The 23,468-nt window shown below is 33.9% G+C and overlaps 1 protein-coding gene across 1 annotated transcript in view; it reads left to right on the forward strand.

Annotated features, from left to right (window-relative positions):
* The window catches only part of CEP290 (centrosomal protein 290), a 107,745-nt gene that overhangs the window by 64,316 nt on the left and 19,961 nt on the right, over window positions 1-23,468 (forward strand). Inside the window, exons 30-43 of the mRNA XM_066257784.1 lie at window positions 1,001-1,112; window positions 1,736-2,191; window positions 3,691-3,855; window positions 4,435-4,542; window positions 4,757-4,891; window positions 6,103-6,369; window positions 6,968-7,075; window positions 7,737-7,936; window positions 10,865-11,078; window positions 12,446-12,583; window positions 14,014-14,235; window positions 14,563-14,685; window positions 20,939-21,084; window positions 21,415-21,570. Of these exons, the coding sequence (XP_066113881.1) occupies window positions 1,001-1,112; window positions 1,736-2,191; window positions 3,691-3,855; window positions 4,435-4,542; window positions 4,757-4,891; window positions 6,103-6,369; window positions 6,968-7,075; window positions 7,737-7,936; window positions 10,865-11,078; window positions 12,446-12,583; window positions 14,014-14,235; window positions 14,563-14,685; window positions 20,939-21,084; window positions 21,415-21,570 (2,550 nt within the window). The remainder of the gene's footprint in view (window positions 1-1,000; window positions 1,113-1,735; window positions 2,192-3,690; window positions 3,856-4,434; window positions 4,543-4,756; window positions 4,892-6,102; window positions 6,370-6,967; window positions 7,076-7,736; window positions 7,937-10,864; window positions 11,079-12,445; window positions 12,584-14,013; window positions 14,236-14,562; window positions 14,686-20,938; window positions 21,085-21,414; window positions 21,571-23,468) is intronic.

A 23,468-nucleotide genomic window follows, 5' to 3' on the forward strand; every position in this document is an offset into this window, starting at 1 on the left:
GTCACACTGAACTACTTAATCCAACCCAGAGTAAAATGCACTCTACTTTACCTGTGTAATTTTATCCCAGTTGTCATATAGGAAATTTAACAAATTACCATCACACCCCTCCTTTTTATATGTATAAGAAGACAGACAGACTGACAGGAAGGGAGAGAGATGAGAAGCATCAACTTGTAGTTGAGTCACTTTAGTTGTTCATTGATTGCTTCTCATACATGTCTTGCCTGGTGGGCTCAAGCTGAGCCAGTGACCCTTGTTCAAGCCAGTGATCTTGGTATCATTTTGATGATCCCACGATCTAGCTGGCAGCCCCATGCTCAAGCTAGTGAGCCTGCACTCAAGCTGGATGAGCCTGCACTCAAGCTGGTGACCTCTGGTTTTCAAACCTGGGACCTCATTGTCCCAGGTCAATGCTCGATCCACTGTGCCACTACCAGTCACCCCCCTCCCATTTATTGTAAATGTAGTAAGTGTATAATCTTTTTCATATTTCTGATAACTTGTAAATTAAAATAAATCACAACATATATTAAGCCACCTAGAGAACCTAGTAAATTAAAATTTTTATATTCTTAATGTACACTTACATCAAATAAAGCTACTTAATTCCTTATTCTAGCTATGCCAAACTATGATAATAAGTGTCAGTTACAAAATGACAAAAAAGTATGGGAAAAGAGTACTTTGGCCATAACATTTTTAAAATGCTGTGTATGTATAGTTTTTGATAATTTTTCACTTTAAAACTTCTCACAACATTTAATAAGATATTATATATTATGAATTTCTAAGAGGAGAGGGATATTGGGACTGGAGTATTTTTTTATACTTTCATGGCATTCTGTTTCATGAAACAGTTTAAGAAACTTTGCTTTAGTATTTCATACAAAGAAGAGATGCTGGAACCTAATTGCTTTCCAAGGGTCTAAAAATTTGAAGTTTTGGTATTTATTACATAGAATATATACCTAATTGTTTCTGAACTATCACTTCCTAGACTGAGAGAGATTTCTGACATTGCCAAAAGGCAAGTTGAAATTTTGAATGCTCAACAGCAATCCAGGGACAAAGAAGTAGAGTCTATCAGAATGCAGCTGTTAGACTATCAGGTATGTATAGTTTTACCTCTTCTAGATGGATTTTTTCTTTTTCCTATGTTCACATTAGATTATTGGGATGATTTTATAGTTTTAATTAGAGAATATATCAATTAGAGGCTCTTATTTTTGTTAACTGTAACCTGATTAGGTTATAATTTAATTTGAAATACCATTTATTATACAGAAGAGCATTTAAATGTCTTCAAATACATTGTGCTGACTGCTGATCAAAGTTAAGATAGTAAGGAGAAGTAATAAATCTTTCATAACAATATTTTTTTTCAGCTTTATGTAGCTTTTTAAAATTCTCATATAAAATTTTTTAGAATTAAAAAATGCATTGTCTACATTATACCATTATTATTATACCGTTATTATAATTTACATACGGAAGTTAAGAAAAATGCGGTAATATTCCAACTGTTAGGCAGATTTCAAATTCAGATGGTACACGACTGATTCTGTTTTTTGTTTAACAATAATTTTTGGCAATTTGTATTAAAGCAAGGTTAGAGTTTCGTAGGATCTTATGTAGTGCACTTTTAAATTTTATTTAGTAAATCTTACTTCCTTGATAAGTTTCACTGTAAAAACTTGAAATTTACTACAAATATATGCATTTTCTATATTAGGCACAGTCGGATGAAAAGGCACTAATTGCCAAGTTGCACCAGCACATCGTCTCTCTTCAGATTAGTGAGGTTACTGCTCTTGGTAAATTAGAGTCGCTTACATCGAAACTGCAGAAGATGGAGGCCTCTAATTTGCGCTTAGAGCAGAAACTTGATGAAAAAGAACAGGCTCTCTATTATACCCGTTTGGAGGGCAGAAACAGAGCAAAACATCTGCGCCAAACAGTTCAATCTCTGCGACGCCAGTTTAGTGGAGCTTTGCCCTTGGCACAGCAGGAGAAGTTCTCTAAAACAATGGTTCAGTTACAAAATGACAAACTGAAGATAATGCAAGAAATGAAAAATTCGCAACAAGAACATAGAAATATGGAGAACAAAACAATGGAGATGGAATTAAAGTTAAAGGGACTAGAAGAGTTAATAAGCACTTTAAAGGATGCCAGGGGAGCCCAAAAGGTAAAACACTGCTTTTTAACTTCAGCATTTCCAAGAGTTATGTAATTTTAAGTTCTTAATATGTACCTATGTGAAATATGTTTAATATATAACCAATATTTCAATTATCACTTATTAATATAGATTTTATAAATTAGGGACTTTGCCCATTTGAATATCTATTTATAAAAATAAAATGAGACTCTCTAAGCAATGGTTTTAGTAAAAATGCTTAGACTTTAAAATATTAAAGAATTTTAAATACTCCAGAAAAGTTTATATAAATTAATTAATTCAAATTATAATTACTTTTAACATTGTAGTGGTTATCAATTGAATTCTCTTCACAATCTTATTTGTTTAAAATTATTTATAATTAGTAGGCCCCCATTCATTTTTAATGTAATTTTTTTACCCTTACTTGAAGGAATTAAATGAAAAATTGTCTTTTTTGTTTGTTTGTTTTTTGTTCTTTTTTTTGTATTTTTCCAAAGTGAGAAGTGGGAGCAGCAGCAGACAGACAGACTCCCGCATGCACCTGACCGGGATCCACCCGGCATGCCCACCAGGGGGCGATGCTCTGCCCATCTAGGGCATTGCTCTGCTGCAGTCAGAGCCATTCTAGTACCTGAGGTGGAGAATGTGGAGCCATCCTCAGCACCCGGGGGCTACTTTGATCCCATGGAGCCTTGGCTGTGGGAGGGGAAGAGAGAGACAGAGAGAAAGGAGAGGAGAAAGGGTGGAGAAGCAGATGGGCACTTCTCTGTGCCCGGACTGGGAATCGAACCCAGGACTTCCATACTGATGCTCTACCGCTGAGCCAACCAACCAGGGCCAAAAATTATTATCTTGCAACTAAATTTTATTTTCTAAATGAGAATTATTTAGGATTTAAAAAATTTTTTTTATTATTTTTTATTTTTGACAGAGACAGAGAGTCAGAGAGAGGGACAGATAGAGATAGACAGGAAAGGAGAGAGATGAAAAGCATCAGTTCTTCATTGTAGCACCTTAGTTGTTCATTGATTGCTTTCTCGTATGTGCCTTGACCAGGGGACTCCAGCAGAGCGAGTGACCCCTTGCTCAAGGTTTCAACCCTGCACTCAAGCCAGCGACCTCAGGGTTTCGAACCTGGGTCCTCAGCATCCCAATCCGATGCTCTGTCTACTGCGCCACCTCCTGGTCAGGCATATTTAGGATTTTTATCTTTGAAAGTAAAACCAAAGTTTTAATTACATCCTTAAAGTAAGTACCCAATAAGTATATGAAAGTAAATGGATAAATGAAAGTGAATGTTAGTGATAGCCACTCAAAAATAATTTGAAGAATGCTTTAAGAACCCACATATTTTTAGAAAATTCTATGGAAATTCTAAATAAACTGCCCTGTGGCCCAACAAAGGATAATTTTATATTTTATTATAGAATGTCCATTAATTTTAATTAAAGTCATTAGGATTGTAGAGAAATTTATTTACATGTATAGCATTTACATTTGTGTATATAATTATAAATCTTTAGGTAACCAGTTGGCATATGAAAATAGAAGAACTTCGTCTTCAAGAACTTAAACTAAATCGAGAATTGGTCAAGGATAAAGAAGAAATAAAATATTTAAATAATATAATTTCTGAATATGAGCATACAATCAGTAGTCTAGAAGAAGAAATTGTACAGCTGAATAAGGTTTCATTTTATATTTATTTTGATGTTTTGTTGCTAAGATTTTAAACATAGAAACATTGTATGAGTGAATATATCATTCTCCTACATGAATTTAGCTTCCATTTTGAGGTATAAAATATTGTTCTTTAATTTTCTAAACTGTTATAAAAATACATATTTATGTTGAGATAGTAGTCTTAAACTTAAAAAGGAGGAATACATAAGCACTTTTATCTGTCCTCATTGGTAAATATATTAGCTCCATGGTGAAAAGGACTTGGCTTTGTTCACTGTTATGCTTGCATGGCCTAGAATAATGCTTGGCTCATAGTATGTCATTAAAGATATATGTTTTGGATGGATAGATGGATGGGTGGATGAATGGTGGGTGCACGGATGGATTGAAATCATGAGTCCACGTCTGCCTTTCTCTGAGATCTTAGGCAAGTTCCTTTACCTCTCGTAGTTTGTTTCCTTTTCCCATAAAATAGTAATAGTGACCTCAGAGGGTGGTTGTGAAAATGAAATAAGAAAATGTATGTAAAAATTTTTATTTGCTTGGTGAGTGTTTCTTTGTATGTCTGACAATTGTTTTTTCAGTTTCATGAAGAAAGGCAAATGGCCTGGGATCAAAGAGAAGTTGAGCTGGAACGTCAACTAGATATTTTTGAACATCGGCAAAATGAAATACTAAATGCAGCACAAAAGGTATGAGTTATCAATTCTCTTTGCTACTCATGTAGCATGGCCTATAATGTTACCCAAGAGAAAAATTTTCTAAAGTCAGATGGAATTTTAATTTATGTTACCTTTTTATATTTCCAATGTAAGTACGGTTTAACCATGTCTTGTCATATAGTTGTAAGTATTAATATTGTTTTTCTCAGTGCTACAACTGTTTTTTTAATGCTATTTTTAATAGTTTGAAGAGGTTACAGGATCAATGCCAGACCCAAATTTGCCCCTTCCAAATCAACTTGAGATTGCTCTAAGAAAAATTAAGGAGAATGCTCGAATAATTTTAGAAACACAGGCAACCTGCAAGTCACTTGAAGAGGTAATTAGAAAATTTTGCATTTTGATTAGTGTATTATTGGGTATGTGAATTTTTTAAGCACAAGGTGGGGCAAAAGTAGGTTTACAGTTGTTCGTATGGAAAATAAAATAATAAATAATATAAAAATAAACTTGTATACTCATAACTGCAAACCTACTTTGCCCCTACGTGTAATATTTTTTAATGGGGATGATGCATAGAATGATGAATCTTGCTAATTCCACTCTCTTTTTCTATTCTCCCCTCATGCTCTAATAGCCAATAAAGAACAACAGATATGACTAATTTGAATTCATTATTTAATCATTATTACTTTTGGGCATGTTGATCAGTAGTGGTGAAACAAAAAGAACATTTGATTGTTTTATGAGCAATATACTACCTTCTGTATGATCAATAATTGTTTTCAACCTTATTTATTTTTATGTTTTATTTGAAGTGCATGTTGTATACTCTGAATTAGTTTTAGTAACTCCTTTTGTGGGTGGTTAAAGGGTTTGAAGGAGAGCTAGAATTTTTTTACTTTAATCTAGGTCTTAAACTTGATCAAGAGGATCAAATGTCTTCTTTATTAAATTATATTGAAAATAATTTGAACAATATAATTTTAATTTTAGTTTACATATAAACATATTGTAAATATATTTTTAAATAGTTTTGCTAATAAAGTTGTACATTTTTCTGTCAATTGAGGGAACAGATTTTCTTGAGTAATTGTAAGACTTGTCATTTATGAATTGCCACTGAGTGAAGAGTCAGCACTTTTCTCTGTTTTGTTTTCACAAACTGCAGATTTCATAATAGTCTAATGTTCCAATATTTATTCCCAGCTGACTTATGAATTACTCTTCTAGTGCTCTGATTGTCAATGGACTGAAATCAAAGGAACCATTTATTACATTTTCTTTTTAAATTTAGCACCATCACACATTTCTAGTTCTAAAACTACAAGATCTAAATAAAGTACCTTAAATTTTATTTTCTTTATAACAATGAAATTTCTAACACATGTGATAGTCTTATAAATAAAATATGATAATTTAGCTGTCACATAGAGTGTAATCAGTTTAACCTTATTAATATCTTTTTGCTATTATAAATGTGTTGTGAAAAATAAAGGGAAACTTTTTTTAACTTATAACTAATCTAAAATTCAGATGAAACTTTTTTGAAAAGAACAGCTATAATTTATTATGATTTGATCATTGCAGAAGCTAAAAGAAAAAGAATCTTCTTTACGGTTAGCAGAGCAAAATATTCTGTCAAGAGACAAAATAATCAATGAACTGAGGCTTCGTTTACCTGCCAGTGCAGAACGAGAAAAGCTTATAGCTGAGCTGGACAAAAAAGAGGTCGAACCACAGTCACATCACAAATTGAAAATTGCTCAACAAAGCATTGCAAACATGCAAGCACGATTAAATCAAAAGGAAGAAGTGTTAAAAAAGTATCAGCATCTTCTGGAAAAAGCCAGAGAGGTATTTTATTATGTTATGCTATTTTATTTTTAATCATCTTTTTTAGTCAAATGCAAATATTATTCTGCCCCAAAGTGGTAGTTCATTTCTTGCTTTCAAATGACTCTATTTAGGAATTGTTACTTTCACAGATTTGTCAGTAAAACTGACAGTTTATGTATATATATCTTTCTGTTACTGATTGACTAAATCACGAATACCTGGCATGATGAAACCATGAAAAATACCAGTTGAGTTTATAAGTAAAGATTAAATCAATAAGTTGGGATGAAATCTGTCACATTAGTAATAAGTAAAGTCAAATTTGCTAGAACGTTGAGAGGGAAATCTACCTTTTAAAAAAATTTTAGAAACATTAAAAGGTAATGGATATATATTATTCTAATATTAAGATTAAATTATGATTTAAGGCCGGACATGTCAACTTGAGTGTGTACTAGCAGAAATGCATACTGGTGTAAATCTATACATTCAGATATGGTTCCTTCCTTATCTCATAGGGATTTTGGAAAAGTAAAGATAACAAATATTAAGATCTTTAGAATATGAATTTATTTAAATAATAATTAAGATAAAGTTTTAATTTGCTGTAAAACAGGAGCAAAGAGAAATTGTTAAGAAACATGAGGAAGACCTTCATATTCTTCATCATAAATTAGAACTACAGGCTGATAGTTCACTCAGTAAATTCAAACAAACAGCCTCGGTAAGATTCTAAGAACTTTGTTCTATTCTTCATAGATTTTTGAGACCATATAATTGAAAATTTAGCTCTTTTTATCGGGGGTGGGGGTGGACTTAGAAGCCATCCTGATGTGCTTTGCTGCCAGAGTAATCTTCTAGAAACACAGCTCTGAGCATTCTGTTCTCTAGAGTCTAGAGAACACATCCTTTAGTATTTCACTCCTGCTTATAAAACCACGTTCATGTTCTTTAGCCATGAACTCCAAGACTGCCATGATCAGACCTCAGTCTTTTTTTCAAATTCTGCTCATTATAAGTTCACCTAAATCTAATTGATTTTCATATTCTGAATTTCATTTATATTTGCCTCTTTTGATGTCTGTCCTCTGTATGTGTGAAATGATCTTTCATCTTCTAACATGCAAACTTTATCATCTTGGCTCTTAACTCATTAATTCAGTGCACATTTATTGATATAGAGACGTGCTAGATATATATATAGAGACGTGCTAGTTGCTGGGAATACAAAGAATATGATCTTTTTTTTCTGTTTTCTTTAAGCTTTCATGGCCTATATTAGATTAAATATTATTTTTGATTATTAGAGGAACCACATTAAAATTATGGAATAAGCATGAAATTGAGTTGTACATCTTTATAGCTAATTTATTCATATTTCATAGGATTTACTAAAACAGTCTCCTACTCCAGTTCCTACTGACAAGCATTTTCTTCGTCTGGCTGAAATGGAACAAACAGTAGCAGAACAAGATGACTCTCTTGCCTCACTTTTGATCAAACTAAAAAAAGTATCTCAAGATTTAGAGAAACAAAAAGAAATCACTGAATTAAAAATCAAAGAATTTGAAAATACCAAATTACGGTAAGCCTCAGAAATGCATTAGAACAATAGGCACACAGTAATAATGAACAAGGATAAACCTGTTTTCTGTGTCGTATACTGTTCTGAAAACTTTATGTATTATCTTGTTTTATCCTCAGAGCTACTTATGCCATAGGTTATATTCTCCCGATTTTTCACATGGGAAACTAGGCTGCAGGAAGGCTCAGTGACATGCCTGGGAGGAGGTGGGGAAATCTCAGTTTGAATCTAGTCAGTCTGATTCACGTGCCAACCCAGAACCGAGTCCAGATCCTGTTTTTCACCACGTCAAGGTTTCTTTTCATCCGCTGTAATGTGGAAACAACAGTACTTACCTTGGCTCTCTGTGGGAGATTATTTGAAGGCTAAATGCCCTTTTATACAAAAGTAACTTGAAAATTGTAAATCAACAAATATAGAACTTTTGTTTATACACCTATAACAGGTTTTGGCAAATGATAAAGGCTTAATAGATATTTGTTGAATGAAAAATTAACTATTGTTATTATAGTGACAGTACAAGGTTTACAGCATTCATTTTCTTCATTGGAGTTTAAACACTGCTCAGTTTATCCGTATATAGAATTTAAACCTAAAATAAGTTTATAGGTATGCATTTTGTAATCATTATCAAACTATCTCTCTGCACTTTAATTTCTTATCTGAAAAAATGAGAATGCTGAGCTTCCTGACGTATATCTCTGTTCCTGCTCTGAAACTCTTACTAGAACCTTTGATTCCTGACTCACTTATTTCAAGATTCCTGACACAATTAATGCTACTTTTGATTTATTAAGAAGCTATCACTCTAAAGAGATTGTTCTCTAAAAGAGAATTAGCAGAAGTATATGATATCTCTTTAATCTAATTGTGCCCATTCTATTAAATTTTATACATGAGTGTAATTTTTTATAAAGTCTCTTGTCATGTTTTTAGATCATAAAATTGCTTCTGCTTTAGGACCTAATTCCTGGGTATAGAAAATAATGATCCTTTGAAATTATCTTATAATATATAATGTTTTGCCACTTGAAATACTTGAGTAGTTGTTTTGTACTTTACCACGTTATTTTAGTCTACAATTATACTCTTATTTTCCATGTGCAAACTGGTATTTTTGATACAAGAACATCTAAACCTGTAGGAAAATTTTATAAGAGATCATCAGAGTTTGAGTCAAACAGAAATACACTTGGAATCAAGATCCCTACAGACCAAAAAATGCTTCCTAGAATGAAAGTTTGTGGTTTCTTTTTGCATTTGGGATTAAGGAAGGGAACAGCAATGATGATCACATGAAGGTGGGAGAAAGCAAGGCAGGGATTAGACTAAAAATAATTAACAAGATTATGTGCTGTCTTCCAGGGGTCTGAAAAAGAGTCATGTTAAAGGTGTATTAACCTTGATGTAAAAAAAAAAAAAAAAAAAAAATTAAAAAATGGACAGGTCTTGCTTAAAGCAAAGATAAAACCTTTTACTAAAGAAGTTATAAACTTGGGATGTGACTGTCCATCTTGACCTGCTCAGGAATTTATGATCAGATCACCCTGTGAAATCTACTTTCAGTTAGATTTCTTACAATGCCCTGTTTTTGTCCACAGAATACATATATTAATGGGTGTTAGGAAATTATAGCTCTTTGTGTTGTCTTTAGTAAAACTTTATATTTTCACAATTTGATGATTAAATTGACAAGTATTTTGCTGTAAGCAATAAGTCTCAGAGTGTTTAACACTTGTTCATAGTTTAATACAATCTTCTCACTGGTCAAAGTTTAATAATTTGAATCTCCATATTGATACCTTATAAATGCAGTATCTAAATACAAAGTAAACTGGATATAATTTAGTATATCGACTTACTAAATGTAAATGAACAATAGGATTAATTGAAATAACTTATGTCTGCTGATAATATCTACTTCCATATCTGTAGATAAAGATATTAGTTATAGCTGAAGTACCAGTGACTTTGGAACCATAAACAAATTAATAATACATGTAATTTTTGTGGAAGTTCATTTTGTCTTTGCAACATGGCAGTATAGAACACTGGTTCTGGATCAAGGTAATTATGCTATCTTCCTTTCCCACCCCCCAGGGACATTTGGTAATATCTTGAGACATTTTCGATTGTCACAACTAGAAGGTATTACTGGCATCTTGTGTGTAGAAGCAAAGGATGATGCTAAACATCTTATACTGCACAGGACAGTTCACCCTTGCCCCCAACAAAGAATTATGCAGTCAAACAGCCAATAGTGCTATGGTTGAGAAACCCTAGTAAGAGGAAATAGTCACATCTTACAGGCACATAGTACTTAAAGTGCTGTTGGTTCATTTTCTGTATTGTCTAGAGCCACAAAATTATCTGATGCAGTCATTACCAAAAATAATCGACAGAAACTAGAAAGAAAAAGTCTGTTTGATGTTAAGATCAAGAGTAAAGTACAATAAAGAATTTCTTTTGGCCCTGGCCGGTTTGCTCAGTGATAGAGCGTTGCCCTGGTGTGTGGAAGTCCTGGGTTCGATTCCTGGTCAGGGAATATAGGAAAAGCGACCATCTGCTTCTCCGTCCCATCCCCTTTTTTCTCTCTCTCTTCCCCTTTCACAGCCATGGCTCAGTTGGTTTGAGCAAGTTGACCCCTAGCACTAAGGATGGCTCCATGGCCTCACCTCAGGTGCAAAAATAGCTCAATTGCCTAGCAAACGCCTGGTTGGGGGCTTGCCAGGTGTTTGGGGGAGGCTCTCTGTCTGCCTCATCCCCTCTCACTTAATAATAATAATAGAAACAATTTCTTTTGCATTAGGATCAAGACTTGGGTTGTAAGAATACTTAGTATTAAACATTTGCTCTTAATATAAAATTTGCATCAAAGTGTTAATTGCAGCAACCATTCTACTAAATGCATATGTTTGCTTATATTAGGCTCCAGGAAACCCATACAGATGAAATTAAAAAAATGAAAGCACAAGTAGAGGATTTAAGGTACCGCCTGGATCAGTCACAAAGTGAGTCACAGAGTTTAAAATCTGAACTTCAGGCTCAAAAAGAAGCAAATTCAAGAGCTCCAACAACGACAATGAAAAATCTAGTGGATAGGTTAAAGAGCCAATTAGCCCTTAAAGAGAAACAACAAAAAGTAAGTAAGGACAGAAAATTATTAACATTCAGGAAGCACATGTGGTAGATTGCTTTTAGAGTAGACTTACAAAGATAATAGTATATGTCTCTCTGTTGTAATAGAGTATGAGGGTAATTTTCGCTGCTAAGCAGGATCTTTTAATAGTTTTAGTTTGACACTGGCACATTGGATAGTGTGTTGACCTTGAATGCTGAAGTCCATGATTTGAAACCCCCAAGGTCACCAGCTTGAGTGTAGGATCATTGACATGATCCCAAGGTCACTGGCTTGAGCCCCACCTCCCCAGTTAAGGCATGTCTGAGAAGCAATCAGTGAACAACTAAAGTGAAACAACTACGAGTTGATTCTTCTCATCTGTATCTCTCTTTCTCTCTCTAAAAAAAAAAAAAAAAAAGATAATTGTTTTAAAGTCTTATTGGTGATGTTTTTTAAATACAGATATAGTCCAGTTTATCTTTTTATGTTTTCATCAATCTGATTTGTGGGTTATCTTTAGAAATTAAGAGGCAATCTTAATTCCATTCTTTTCTTTCCTTTACTGTTGGGATTTTGTGCTACTGTGAAGCTAGCTTGAGAAATTTGAATAATTAAACAATTTTGGGCAAATTGGGGGTTAGAGAGATATATGACTGAATAAGAAAGGTTAGAGAAGGTCACAGAGATACTTTTATGAGAAAACGTTGGTCAGTGAATTATCTGATTTATTAGTTTATTTATCTCATTTGATGTACTCAATTGTTTTAGAAGTCGCTTTTCTTTTTCTGTGCTAACACATGAAATGTATTGGCAAATTTAAGCCTTTTTTAATCTCATAACTTTCCTAGTATACTTAAATTCAGTTAATTTCATAGGAAATATGTATTGAGTCAGATAAATATCAAAAGTTGCATATTTGAAAATAAAACATACCTTTTTTTTAAAGATTGTATTTATTGATTTTTAGAGAGAGGAGAAGGGGGAGAGTGACAGAGTGTAGGGGTAGGGAGGAGCATGAGGCATCAGATCTCCCCATATGTGTCTTGACCAGGCAAGCCCAGGGTTTCAAACCTGTGACCTCAGCATTCTAGGTCAATGCTTTTACCCACTGTGCCACCACAGGTCAGGAAAAACATACCTAGTTTTTATAATATAAATTGCCTGATATAATGCTTGGTTCCCAGAATTGTTACTGTCAAGCTTTTGAACTCTTGTACTAAATTTTTAAAGAATTGAGTTTAATTACTAAAGGAAATTCACTTGAAAAAGTTGGGTTGTTAGTTCGTAAAAACACATGGTATTTTAGGAAATAGTTGAAAGTATTGCATAGTGCTCATTATAAAATATCAATGTTTTAAAAAAGATTATGTATCTGTTGTCATTTTTAGGCACTTAGTCGAGCACTTTTAGAACTTCGGACAGAAATGACAGCAGCAGCTGAAGAACGTATTATTTCTGCAACTTCTCAGAAAGAGGCAAATCTCAATGTTCAACAGATTGTTGATAGACATACTAAAGAGCTAAAGGTGAATATCAACACATTCATTAATATAAAAACTTTTTGATAATTACATTGGAGGAGAATCCACTTTTTTTTAATACTAGATATTTTTATTATACTTATGTACTGCTCATCGTCATGGAATTAGCAAAGAATAGGCCATTTGAAGCTACTCTTCTGAATAGAATTAAATTTAAGAAACATTTTTCATGATTTTTATTCTTTTATTGGTAAATAGATCTTTTTTTCAACCTCAGAATTTTCTATCTAGTTTTTGCTCATTTATAATATGAGTTAATAAGCTCTTCTTTTTCACCCCTTGAAATAGTTTATGAAATCATGTAGTTCTTGACATTTAATCTATAGAACTATCTAGCTCTGAAGTCTTCTTTTGAAGTTATTCATTATTTTTTGGCAATGTATTTTATTATTTTCTTACCTGCTCTATTGATAGGTTTGGTAATTTAAACTATTTTTCCAAAATATATATATTTTATAACGATTTTCAAATTTCTTTACACAAAATTTATTATACTATATTCTGAGTAAAATGAAAAATCTTTTTGTGTGTTGTATTTGTTTGTAATTTTGACTTACTCTTCGTTTTTATGTATATGCACCTTACCACCATTAAACTGTATAAGGACTGGATTTTACTCAAATTTTAAAAATTTTCTACTGAAACTATCAAAATTATAAACATAGTTGGCAGTAAAAAATCCGTTAAGTAATAAATATATAAGCAGGAATAACTCTTTCTTGATGTCTTCTTCACCTCCTTTTTCTCGAAGCCTTTTCTGACTTTTCCAGGAAAGTTTGTTTTTCTTCTAACTGCATTATAATACTACTAATTGCCTATTCTTATTAGTAATACATTTGGCTATAATAATTTATTCAATAAAACATATTTTATTACCAGTATTTCCATCACTGTTACTAGATAGGGCAGCTAGGAACTCCTTTTTTATATATACTTTCTTATGTATACTGTCTAGTATTACAAGTTACTCTTTTTATAACTTGTCTTTACAAAGTGGACTAGAAACTATTTCAATTCAGAGATTTTGTTTACTTCTCTTATGTTTCCTAGTGTTCAAAACATTGCTGTGTACATTGACATATATACTTATTTATTTAATAAATTAGTTCAGTTCAGCAATTGTGAAACATTTGCTTGTTTGATAAAATTTGGTTCTAGGGGTTTGTTGAAGATGAACTGCTTTAAACTTTCTTTATGCTTTGTGTTTTTTTTTTCCTCAAAGTAGACTTGATACATTAAAAATGAAGATGAAAAAATATGTGTATTTAATGGGGTTTTTTTTCCATGTATACTTAAATAATTAGAATAAAACTTCCTTCTTAAGTTTTAGTGGTATATTTTCATATTATATTGCTTTTATCATTGATACTTAGTGAACATTTATGAATTAAACCTTTTTCTTTATCTTATATTAGACACAAATTGAAGAATTAAGTGAAAATCTTTCAAAATTGAAAGATGCTCTTAAAACAAGTAAAAATAGAGAAAATTCACTAACTGATAATTTGAGTGACTTAACTAATGAACTACAAAAAAAACAAAAAGCCTATAATAAAATACTTAGAGAGAAAGATGAAATTGATCAAGAGAATGATGAACTGAAAAGGCAAATAAAAAGACTAACTAGTGGATTACAGGTAATTTTATATTTGTGATAATGTCATTGATTTATAATATATAGGTGGCACTTAGATTCCCACTTTTTAATTTTATATATAATATTTGCTGACATATGAATTGATTAATTTAGCTAATTCCTTCAGTGACCTCCATTTTATTTGTAATTTTAGAGTAGTACATCTTATTAAAATGAAGAAATAGATACCATGTTATATATCAGTAGTGCCATTTAGCAAGTATGGTAAGCTATAGTCTCTGAAAATTTCAGTAGTTGGAAAATTTGTTGTGTATTTTGTTTGATACTTTTTTACTTATAAAATGTTAAAATGCATATTATTTTTCAGGGTAAAACTCTGATAGATAATAAACAAAGTTTAATTGAAGAACTCCAAAAGAAAATTAAAAAGCTAGAAAGCCAACTAGAAAGAAAAGTGGAGGAGGTAGAAATAAAACCTACGAAAGAAAAGGTATGTGAAGAAACATACTGATATGTTTAAGGTGGTAAAAGACTAAGTTAAATATGTAATCGATGAATAGTTATTATGCCACATTAATATGAGGGCCTAATATGTGCTATAAATGATATTGAATAGCATAGAGAAATCTAAGACAAATTTCTGATCTTTTTTTTTTTTTTACAGAGACAGAGTCAGAGAGAGGGATAGACAGGGACAGACAGGAACGGAGAGATGAGAAGCATCAATCATTAATTTTTCGTTGCGCATTGCGACACCTTAGTTGTTCATTGATTGCTTTCTCATATGTGCCTTCACCACAGGCCTTCAGCACATGGAGTAACCCCTTGCTCGAGCCAGGGACCTTGGGTCCAAGCTGGTGAGCTTTTGCTCAAACCAGATGAGCCCGTGCTCAAGCTGGCGAGCTCGGAGTCTCAAACCTGGGTCCTCGGCATCCCAGTCTGACGCTCTATCCACTGTGCCACCGCCTGGTCAGGCCAAATTTCTGTTCTTTATGAATTTACAAGTATACTTGAGGAGACACCTGAAATGTAACTCTTACTAAGAAGTTACTACATCATCATGTCATCTTCCTTATATTATAGTACCTCCAAAATCTGTTCATACCTTGTATATCCAACTGTATTTGTCACTTCTCCCAGGGTAATTGTTTACATATTGGTGATTTGATCTTTGGGAGGGAAAGCTAGTCATTTTTAGTCTTTTACCTTGATCCAAATGTATCCTTTTTATCCTTCAATAGGTAAGACTATTATTTTACAGTAAACATTGTGACTTGGAATATATTCAATATTTACAATAATTTTAAAATAAGCAACCCATTCATAAATTGATTCTGTAATGTGAGAAAAATTACTTAAATTTCTCTTACAAGTAATGAACTATTTTTGTTAAAATTACTGATAGGAATAATCAACTGAAAGAAAAAATAAAATTGGCTAAAATACATATGATTAACTTTGTACAAATAATAAACTGAAGACCTATTTTGTTGGTAGTATTAAAAATATCAAAAGTGACCTGGGAAATATTGGTGCTATGATAATGTTTGTCCCTGAAGAATATCACAGTAGAGAAACTATGGTTAGGAAAAATTTACTCAGAAAATATTCATTATCCATAAAATAATTTTAATAACACCAAAAAAAGAAAAGAAAATTAGATATCTTTAATGACTATGTATAGAAAATAGGTAATGGGATTAAATGTTTTAACAGTATATTACAAAAAACATTTTTCCTATCAAAATTCATCAATGCCTATAATTTTGATTAAAATTTTTTTATTTACATACACGGAACCACAACATACTTGCTTTCAGAAGCTTTATTGGTGAAAACTACAAGATCTCAGTGTCCTTACTCTTCTAGATATCAGAATACCTCAGTAGCTTTGTGGCTTTGCCTAGACTCCTTAACCTCAGTATTTCACCTTACTTCTCCTTAAATTAGGTAATACTGTTTGCTTTGCCAGTTTCTCAAGTTTGTTTTGACAGTGAAATCATATGTGAAAGTATTTTGCAAGCCATCAAGTTCATATCAGTGCACAATATTATTATGATCTAGAAAAAGAAAGAACACAGAAAGTTATACACTAATATTAAAACTTATGTCACCTGACCAGGCAGTGGCGCAGTGGATAGAGCGTCGAACTGGGATGCGGAGGACCCACATTCGAGACCCCAAAGTCGCCAGCTTGAGCATGGGCTCATCTGGTTTGAGCAAGGCTCACCAGCTTGAGCCCAAGGTTGCTGGCTCGAGCAAGGGGTCACTCGGTCTTCTGGAGCCCCCTGGTCATGTCATATATGAGAAAGCAATCAATGAACAACTTTGTGGCGCAACAAAGAATTGATGCTTCTCATCTCTCTCCCTTCCTGTCTGTCCCTATCTGCCCCTCTCTCTGACTCTCTCTGTCTCCGTCACAAAAAAGAAAAAAAGTAAAAACTTATGTCTAGGAATCTAGTGAGAATATTCTTTCAGATTATGCAGTGCTGGGCATTTCTAAGTTATGAGTATTTTTATACAGTGTGTCCGTAAAGTTATGGTGCACCTTTGACCGGTCACAGGAAAGCAACAAAAGACGATAGAAATGTGAAATCTGCACCAAATAAAAGGAAAACCCTCCCAGTTTCTGTAGGATGATGTGGCAGCATGTGCGCATGCACAGATGATAACGTAACACCGTGTATACAGCGGAGCAGCCCACGGCCATGCCAGTCGAGATGTGGACCGTACAGAGGAAAGTTCAGTGTGTTCTGTGGCTCGTTAAATTTGAATCCGTGATCAAAGTGCAATGTGAATATAGGCACGTTTACAACGAAGTGCCACCACATAGGAATAACATTACTCGGTGGGATAAGCAGTTGAAGGAAACCCGGCAGTGTGGTGGAGAAACCCCGTTCTGGTAGGCCATCAGTCAGTGACGAGTCTGTAGAGGCTATACGGGATAGCTACCTAAGGAGCCCTAAAAATCTGTGTGTGAGCCCACATCAAACTGCACTGAATAGGTATGAAACTGGGAGAGTTTTCCTTTTATTTGGTGCAGATTTCACATTTCTATATTTTGTTGCTTTCCTGTGACTGGTCAAAAGTACACCATGACTTTACAGACATACTGTACTCACAGAGTCCTTCCATATTGAATCCGAACATCTTTTTCTCTATAAACAATGTTTGTAGTCTATCTCATCATGAGATCAATCTTTTTCATCTCATGGTACACATAAAATAATTAATAAAATTCTGCAGCACACCAAAAAATGTATTTTTTGCCAGTCGGATAAAAAAAAATAGGTATAATTTTGATTCATTCACACCAGACCGCTATTGCTGTCTTATCTGTTGACATTTTTTATTTGACGGTCTAAGGCAGGGGTCCCCAAACTACGGCCTGCGGGCCGCATGTGGCCCCCTGAGGCCATTTATTTGGCCCCCGCCGCACTTCTGGAAGGGGCACCTCTTTCTTTGGTGGTCAGTGAGAGGAGCATAGTTCCCATTGAAATACTGGTCAGTTTGTTGATTTAAACTTACTTGTTCTTTATTTTAAATATTGTATTTGTTCCCATTTTGTTTTTTTACTTTAAAATAAGATATGTGCAGTGTGCGTAGGGATTTGTTCATAGTTTTTTTTTTTATAGTCTGGCCCTCCAACGGTCTGAGGGACAGTGAACTGGCCCCCTGTGTAAAAAGTTTGGGGACCCCTGGTCTAAGGGAAAAGAGGTCAGTGCCCCTGACTAGTCAGGTATTGCATGTTTTAAAAATTCTTGTGATAAACTGGTTGAAAAATTTCCAGCTATATAACAAAATCCACCCCCATGCCTTGCATTCCTATTTTTCTTATACTGCTTTACTTTTCTTTAGCCTTTTTCACTACCTGACAGACCAGAAATTTACTTAGCTATGTGTTCATTTTTATGTCTGCAAGGTTTGATTGCAGAACCTTTGCCTGTTTGGTTTTCTGTTGTATCTTCAGCACCTAGAACTGTACCGGGTACATTGTAGAAGCTCAGTATTGTTGAATGAATGAAAATTTTAAAATGCAATGATATTATTCTGAAATCTACATGTAAGAGGCTATTGATCCAAATCTATGAAAAGAGAACTTTTCCATCCTCTTTTTCTTACCTTTTGTCCCCCAGTCTAGAACAGGTACTTGGTGACTTTTGCCTTTGTTATTTTCCTATTGTTATTTGTTCATTTTTAATTTTTTTGGCTTTTTTCCTAAGTCTTACTCCAGAGAGTAATGTCAGATAGAATTGCCCAATCTTTACAAAGCACTATATGCTGCAAAATATTTACTTACATAATTTATGCCCCTAACTACTATAATATTTATATTTCTGGAGGTATATAAAATTACTTGTTACATGGCCCTGGCTGGTCGGCTCAGTGGTAGAGCATCGGCCCCAGTGTGTGGATGTTCTGGGTTCGATTCCGGGTCAGGGCACACAGGAAAAACTCTCATCTGCTTCTCCACCCTCCCCTCTCTCCTTTTTCTCTCTTTCTCTCTCCCTCCTGCAGCCAAGGATCCATTAGAGCAAAGTTGGCCTCAGTCACTGAGGATGGCTCCATGGCCTCCGCCTCAGGCGCTAGCATGGCTCTGGTGGCAACAGAGCAACGCCTCCTAGTGGGCTTGGCCAGGTGGATCCCAGTCGGGTGCATATGGGAGAGTCTGTCTCTGCCTCCCTGCTTCTCACTTCAGAAAAATACAAATAAATAAATAACCCCAAAATTACTTGTTATATTCCAGAAAAAAAGTAAGTTAATTACTATCAAACATTTAGTGAAATTTTTACATTTTTAAAGGATACTTGTTAGCTGAACTAAATAAAAAAGGTAAAAACTTAGTGTTAGAAAGTTAGTTTTGAGAGGGCAACTTATCTTAGTTGGGTATTTTACTTTAAGGAATGATTTTTAACCCTTTTTAGACCCAACATTTTGTTTATAGTAAATACAGTATTTCATGATATCCTTTTTACTATTCCATATGAAATTTGTGGTTAATATAAACTAGTACCTATATGCATAATTTTAAATTTATCATTATAAATATATTAAATGAAAGATAAAGGAGTAACAGAAAAGGAAAATAATTTATAAAAATAATATATTTATATATTTTCATATTTTAACATAAATGCTCTGACATGACTATGCTAGAAGACATAATGAAGTCTTTTTAAAAAAATTTTATTTACTTATTTTACTGAGAAGGAGAAGCAAAGGGGGAGAGAGAGAAAGAGAGAGAGGGAGGAACATAGATTTGTTCCTGCATGTGCCTTGACCGCGGATCAAACAAGCAAGCAAGCTCTGCGCTTTGGGACGATGCTCTAATGACCAACTGAGCTTCACAATGAAGTCTTGTCCTTACAACTTTACATAGTATTAATGTGAATTCAGAGCTACAAATGTATTCTGTTGGCAGCTCATACGTTACAATGACATTTCCATTTATAATTTCATTTCTAAAACGGTAAACAATTGTTGGTACAAAATGATGTCTTAGACTTTCCTTTTATAAGGCTGTTGTATTCCTAGAAATTTTAGTACATAGTAAAAGCATTCAAAATTGCTTGGTATAATGAAGATAATAGCTCAGACAATTATGAACAGAATTTTTAACTATGTGAATGTTCAGTGGGACATCTGAAACTTGTGCATAGATTGTTGCACATGGACTGTTCTGTGCTTTCTTTGGACACTATCTCAGTTATGACAAACCATGACATCTATCCCTAAAAGGCCCTAATTCCTTCCCTGTTCCCTACCCCCTTTTTACTTATTTATTTATTTTATTTATTTATTTATTTATTTTTACAGAGACAGAGTAAGAGAGAGGGATAGATAGGGACAGACAGGAATGAAGAGAGATGAGAAGCATCAATCATCAATTTTTTGTTGCAACACTTTAGTTGTTCATTGATTGCTTTCTCATATGTGCCTTGACCGTGGGCCTGCAGCAGACTGAGTAACCCTTTGCTCAAGCCAGCGACCTTGGATCCAAGCTGGTGAGCTTTGCTTAAACCAGATGAGCCTGCGCTCAAGCTGGCGACCTTGGGGTCTCGAACCTGGGTCCTCCATATCCCAGTCTGACTCTCTATCCACTGCGCCACCACCTGTGGACAGATCACAGTAACATAACTTCAGTTTCTTTTATTGATTTTTTTTTGTTTATATTTTGCCCCCTTTCCCTAATCCATCTACCCAGCCAACATAAGCTGGACTAGATCTAATATTGATGAAGATAAGAGTTTTTTGTTTGGTTTCCTCATTGCTTCTATTCTTAGTGCCTAAAGTAGTACCCGGCACAGGACTAGCACTAAATTAATGTTTGTGGAATAAGAAAAGTAGTGTTTATTTGAAGGGGCCCTAATGCTAGGATATTGCTATGGGGTGACAGAATTGGGTTGGTCATTTATATAGATAGATTCTTTGGTACAAGCTTACTGTAGTTATGCTCATCTGAATTAAAATCTTCATGTAAAGACTCTATTAGGGTTCGGCATTAGTTCAAACTGTTCCCCAGAATTTTATTTGTCAACTTATAAAATGCAGAACACTTAAACTGAAGGACATTTTTGCAAATAGCTTGGTATGCCTAAAAATTGTAGAAGTTAGAACCTATTTACTTATTTTTCTGGGAAGTAATGCTTTACCATTGTTCTAATAAATTGTAATTGATAACTCTTAAAATGAAATAAAAAACAATATTAGTAATTTTATTTCTCCTTTATTATTGTTTACAGAGTACTAGAGAAGAATTAATTCGGTGGGAAGAAGGTAAAAAATGGCAAAGCAGAATAGAGGGAATTCGAAACAAGTTAAAAGAGAAGGAGGGGGAAATATATGTTCTTACAAAGCAGTTGAATTCTTTGAAGGATCTTTTTGCCAAGTGAGTTTAATGTAAACCTGATTAATTATGTATAAAGTCTTTAATTGACACAACTTATATAGCTTTATTATACTTGATCATATGAGAAATTATCTAGGTTTAGTTATCATTTATTATCTATGATTTACTTTTTTTCCTTTCAAATGTTTTTAAAATATTTTAATTATTTATGGAGTTTCCTATAATTTTGACATAAGTTAGCTCATAGCAAATGCAGAACAATCTGATTTTTGTATATTGGTTTTATGATGAGTAAATTCGCAGTTGAATAAATTGAACAAGGCAAACAGTGAATAGTATATATTCATGGTTCTCAATTAAATCCCACAGAGTTGATAAAGAGAAACTTACATTGCAGAGGAAGCTAAAAACAACTGGCGTGACTGTTAATCAAGTTATAGGAGTGAGAGCTTTGGAATCAGAAAAAGAATTGGAAGAATTAAAAAAAAGAAATCTTGACTTAGAAAATGATATGTCATATATGAGGTAAGCTGTTACTTGGAAATGTGCTGTGCATTGTAATGAAGGAAACTGGCTGACCCATAGAAACTGATATAATAAATGTTATTTTAGGCATGGGTTCTGTTGTCTTTTCATGTGAGTTGAGATATTCTTGTTTCTTGTATGCCACATAATTTTAGATTGTGTTTTTGAACTTTGAAATATCATGTTGTGAGACTCTGGATCTTGGTTAAATTGTATGGAAAATGTAGATTTTTTTTTTTTTTTTTAGCAGGGAGTTGGTCTGGATAGGTAGATGTAGGCCCCATATTCCAGCTTGCTATCTGTGGGCTAGGTTTCTAATATCAGTTTTGCCTCAGAGCCTTTACAGTGCTACTGGGATCTGTCCTGCCTGTGTATTTCCAAGTGAGCAGTCTGGTATTTGGCCTGTCTGCTCTCTGTAGGTTCAGTTCTCAGAATCTTCAGTGTTCTGAATAGGTTCAGCTCCGTATGTGCACTGCTCAAGGGTAAGCCCAGAAGTTTATAAACAACTTTCTAGTTGTTGGAGGTCCTCCCTCTCTGTGGTCTCCCTAGGACTTTCTGTTAACCTAGGGCTCCCCTCAGGTACTTTGAACCCAAACTGGCAGGTTGGCTACCCTGTTACCCTGTGTACTTCAGCAGCTGTGCACCTCTGCAGCCAAGCAAACAAGAGGGCCGAGACGGTGTGAGGGGACGACTTTTGCCCTACCACCTTACCAATCACAGCTCTACTGGTTGAAGGCGATTTCCCTCCTTAACAATTTTGCCATCTGTGGCTTCCCATTGATGTCTCTGCCTCCACTGCCTATGCGGGATTGCTTCAGGGTTGAAGCAGGAAAGAACAGATAGAAGAAAAAAATAATGAGGGATTTTTGCCTTTCTGCATTAGAACTACCTCTTTGCTGATGCTTCAGATTCTGGCATTTCTTTCTAATCTGTAAACTACTTGCTTTTCAAAGTCCTCAAGTAGATGCTCCATGCTTCTGGGAGGGAAACTCCATTATTCTTAGAACCAGAGCCCTCAGTTGTTTGCTTGCTTTTTAGTATGAGCCTTTGAGGTTTTCTTGTTTTTCTGTCTCTTTCTGAGATTTGTCTTCTGATATTGTCATGATAATACAAACAAAAGAAATCATGTCCTAACAGTAATTAAAACTATTTAAAATTTTCTGTTTCGCTCATTTTTTTCAAGATGAACATAGATTAGTTTTACCTAATTTGTTTCTTCCTCTTCTAAGTGTTTACAGCAATCTGGGATCATATTAAATGATCACTGTAAAAGTCTGATACCTACCTATAATATTTGGATGTGAGGATAATTACCATTCTTAAATTTATTTTACTTTGTTTTCCCTTTTATTAATCTTCAAAAATTACTATTAATGCTTCTTTATTAACGTATACGATTGTGTCAGTATTAATGTTGTGTGCACATGAAGTTGAACGCTTACGGGAACACTCAGGTGCTTCTAGTTTACATACCAACTGCTTTCCTTCTAAGTCCTTGTTTCTTAAATGCTTCAGAATTTCACTTATGGAGAAGGAAAATGTGATTGAAAAATTCTTTCTTTTGACATCTATAGCTACTGTCTGGTCCTGACAGTGGCTCCCCCCCCCCCTTTTTTTTCTTAGTCTAAATATTTATTAGAGCAAAATTAAACCCTCTTATTTTCCTTTGCAGTTTTCACAGAAATCAAACTTTTTGTTTTGAAACCATCTAATGCTTTTATAGAGGTTTAATTGCTCCTTTTTCTTTAATTGAATCGTGTGAGCTGAAGTAATTGGAAAAGACATTATGTAAAAGACACTAAATTCATCTTCTCTCCCAGTGCAAGTACAAATTTCTGACTTTTATGAATAAAATCTACATGTTAAAGGGAGGAAGGACTTTCCAAGAAAGCAGAACC

The sequence above is a fragment of the Saccopteryx bilineata genome, chromosome 2, assembly GCF_036850765.1.
Source record: "Saccopteryx bilineata isolate mSacBil1 chromosome 2, mSacBil1_pri_phased_curated, whole genome shotgun sequence".
NCBI lineage: Eukaryota > Metazoa > Chordata > Mammalia > Chiroptera > Emballonuridae > Saccopteryx > Saccopteryx bilineata.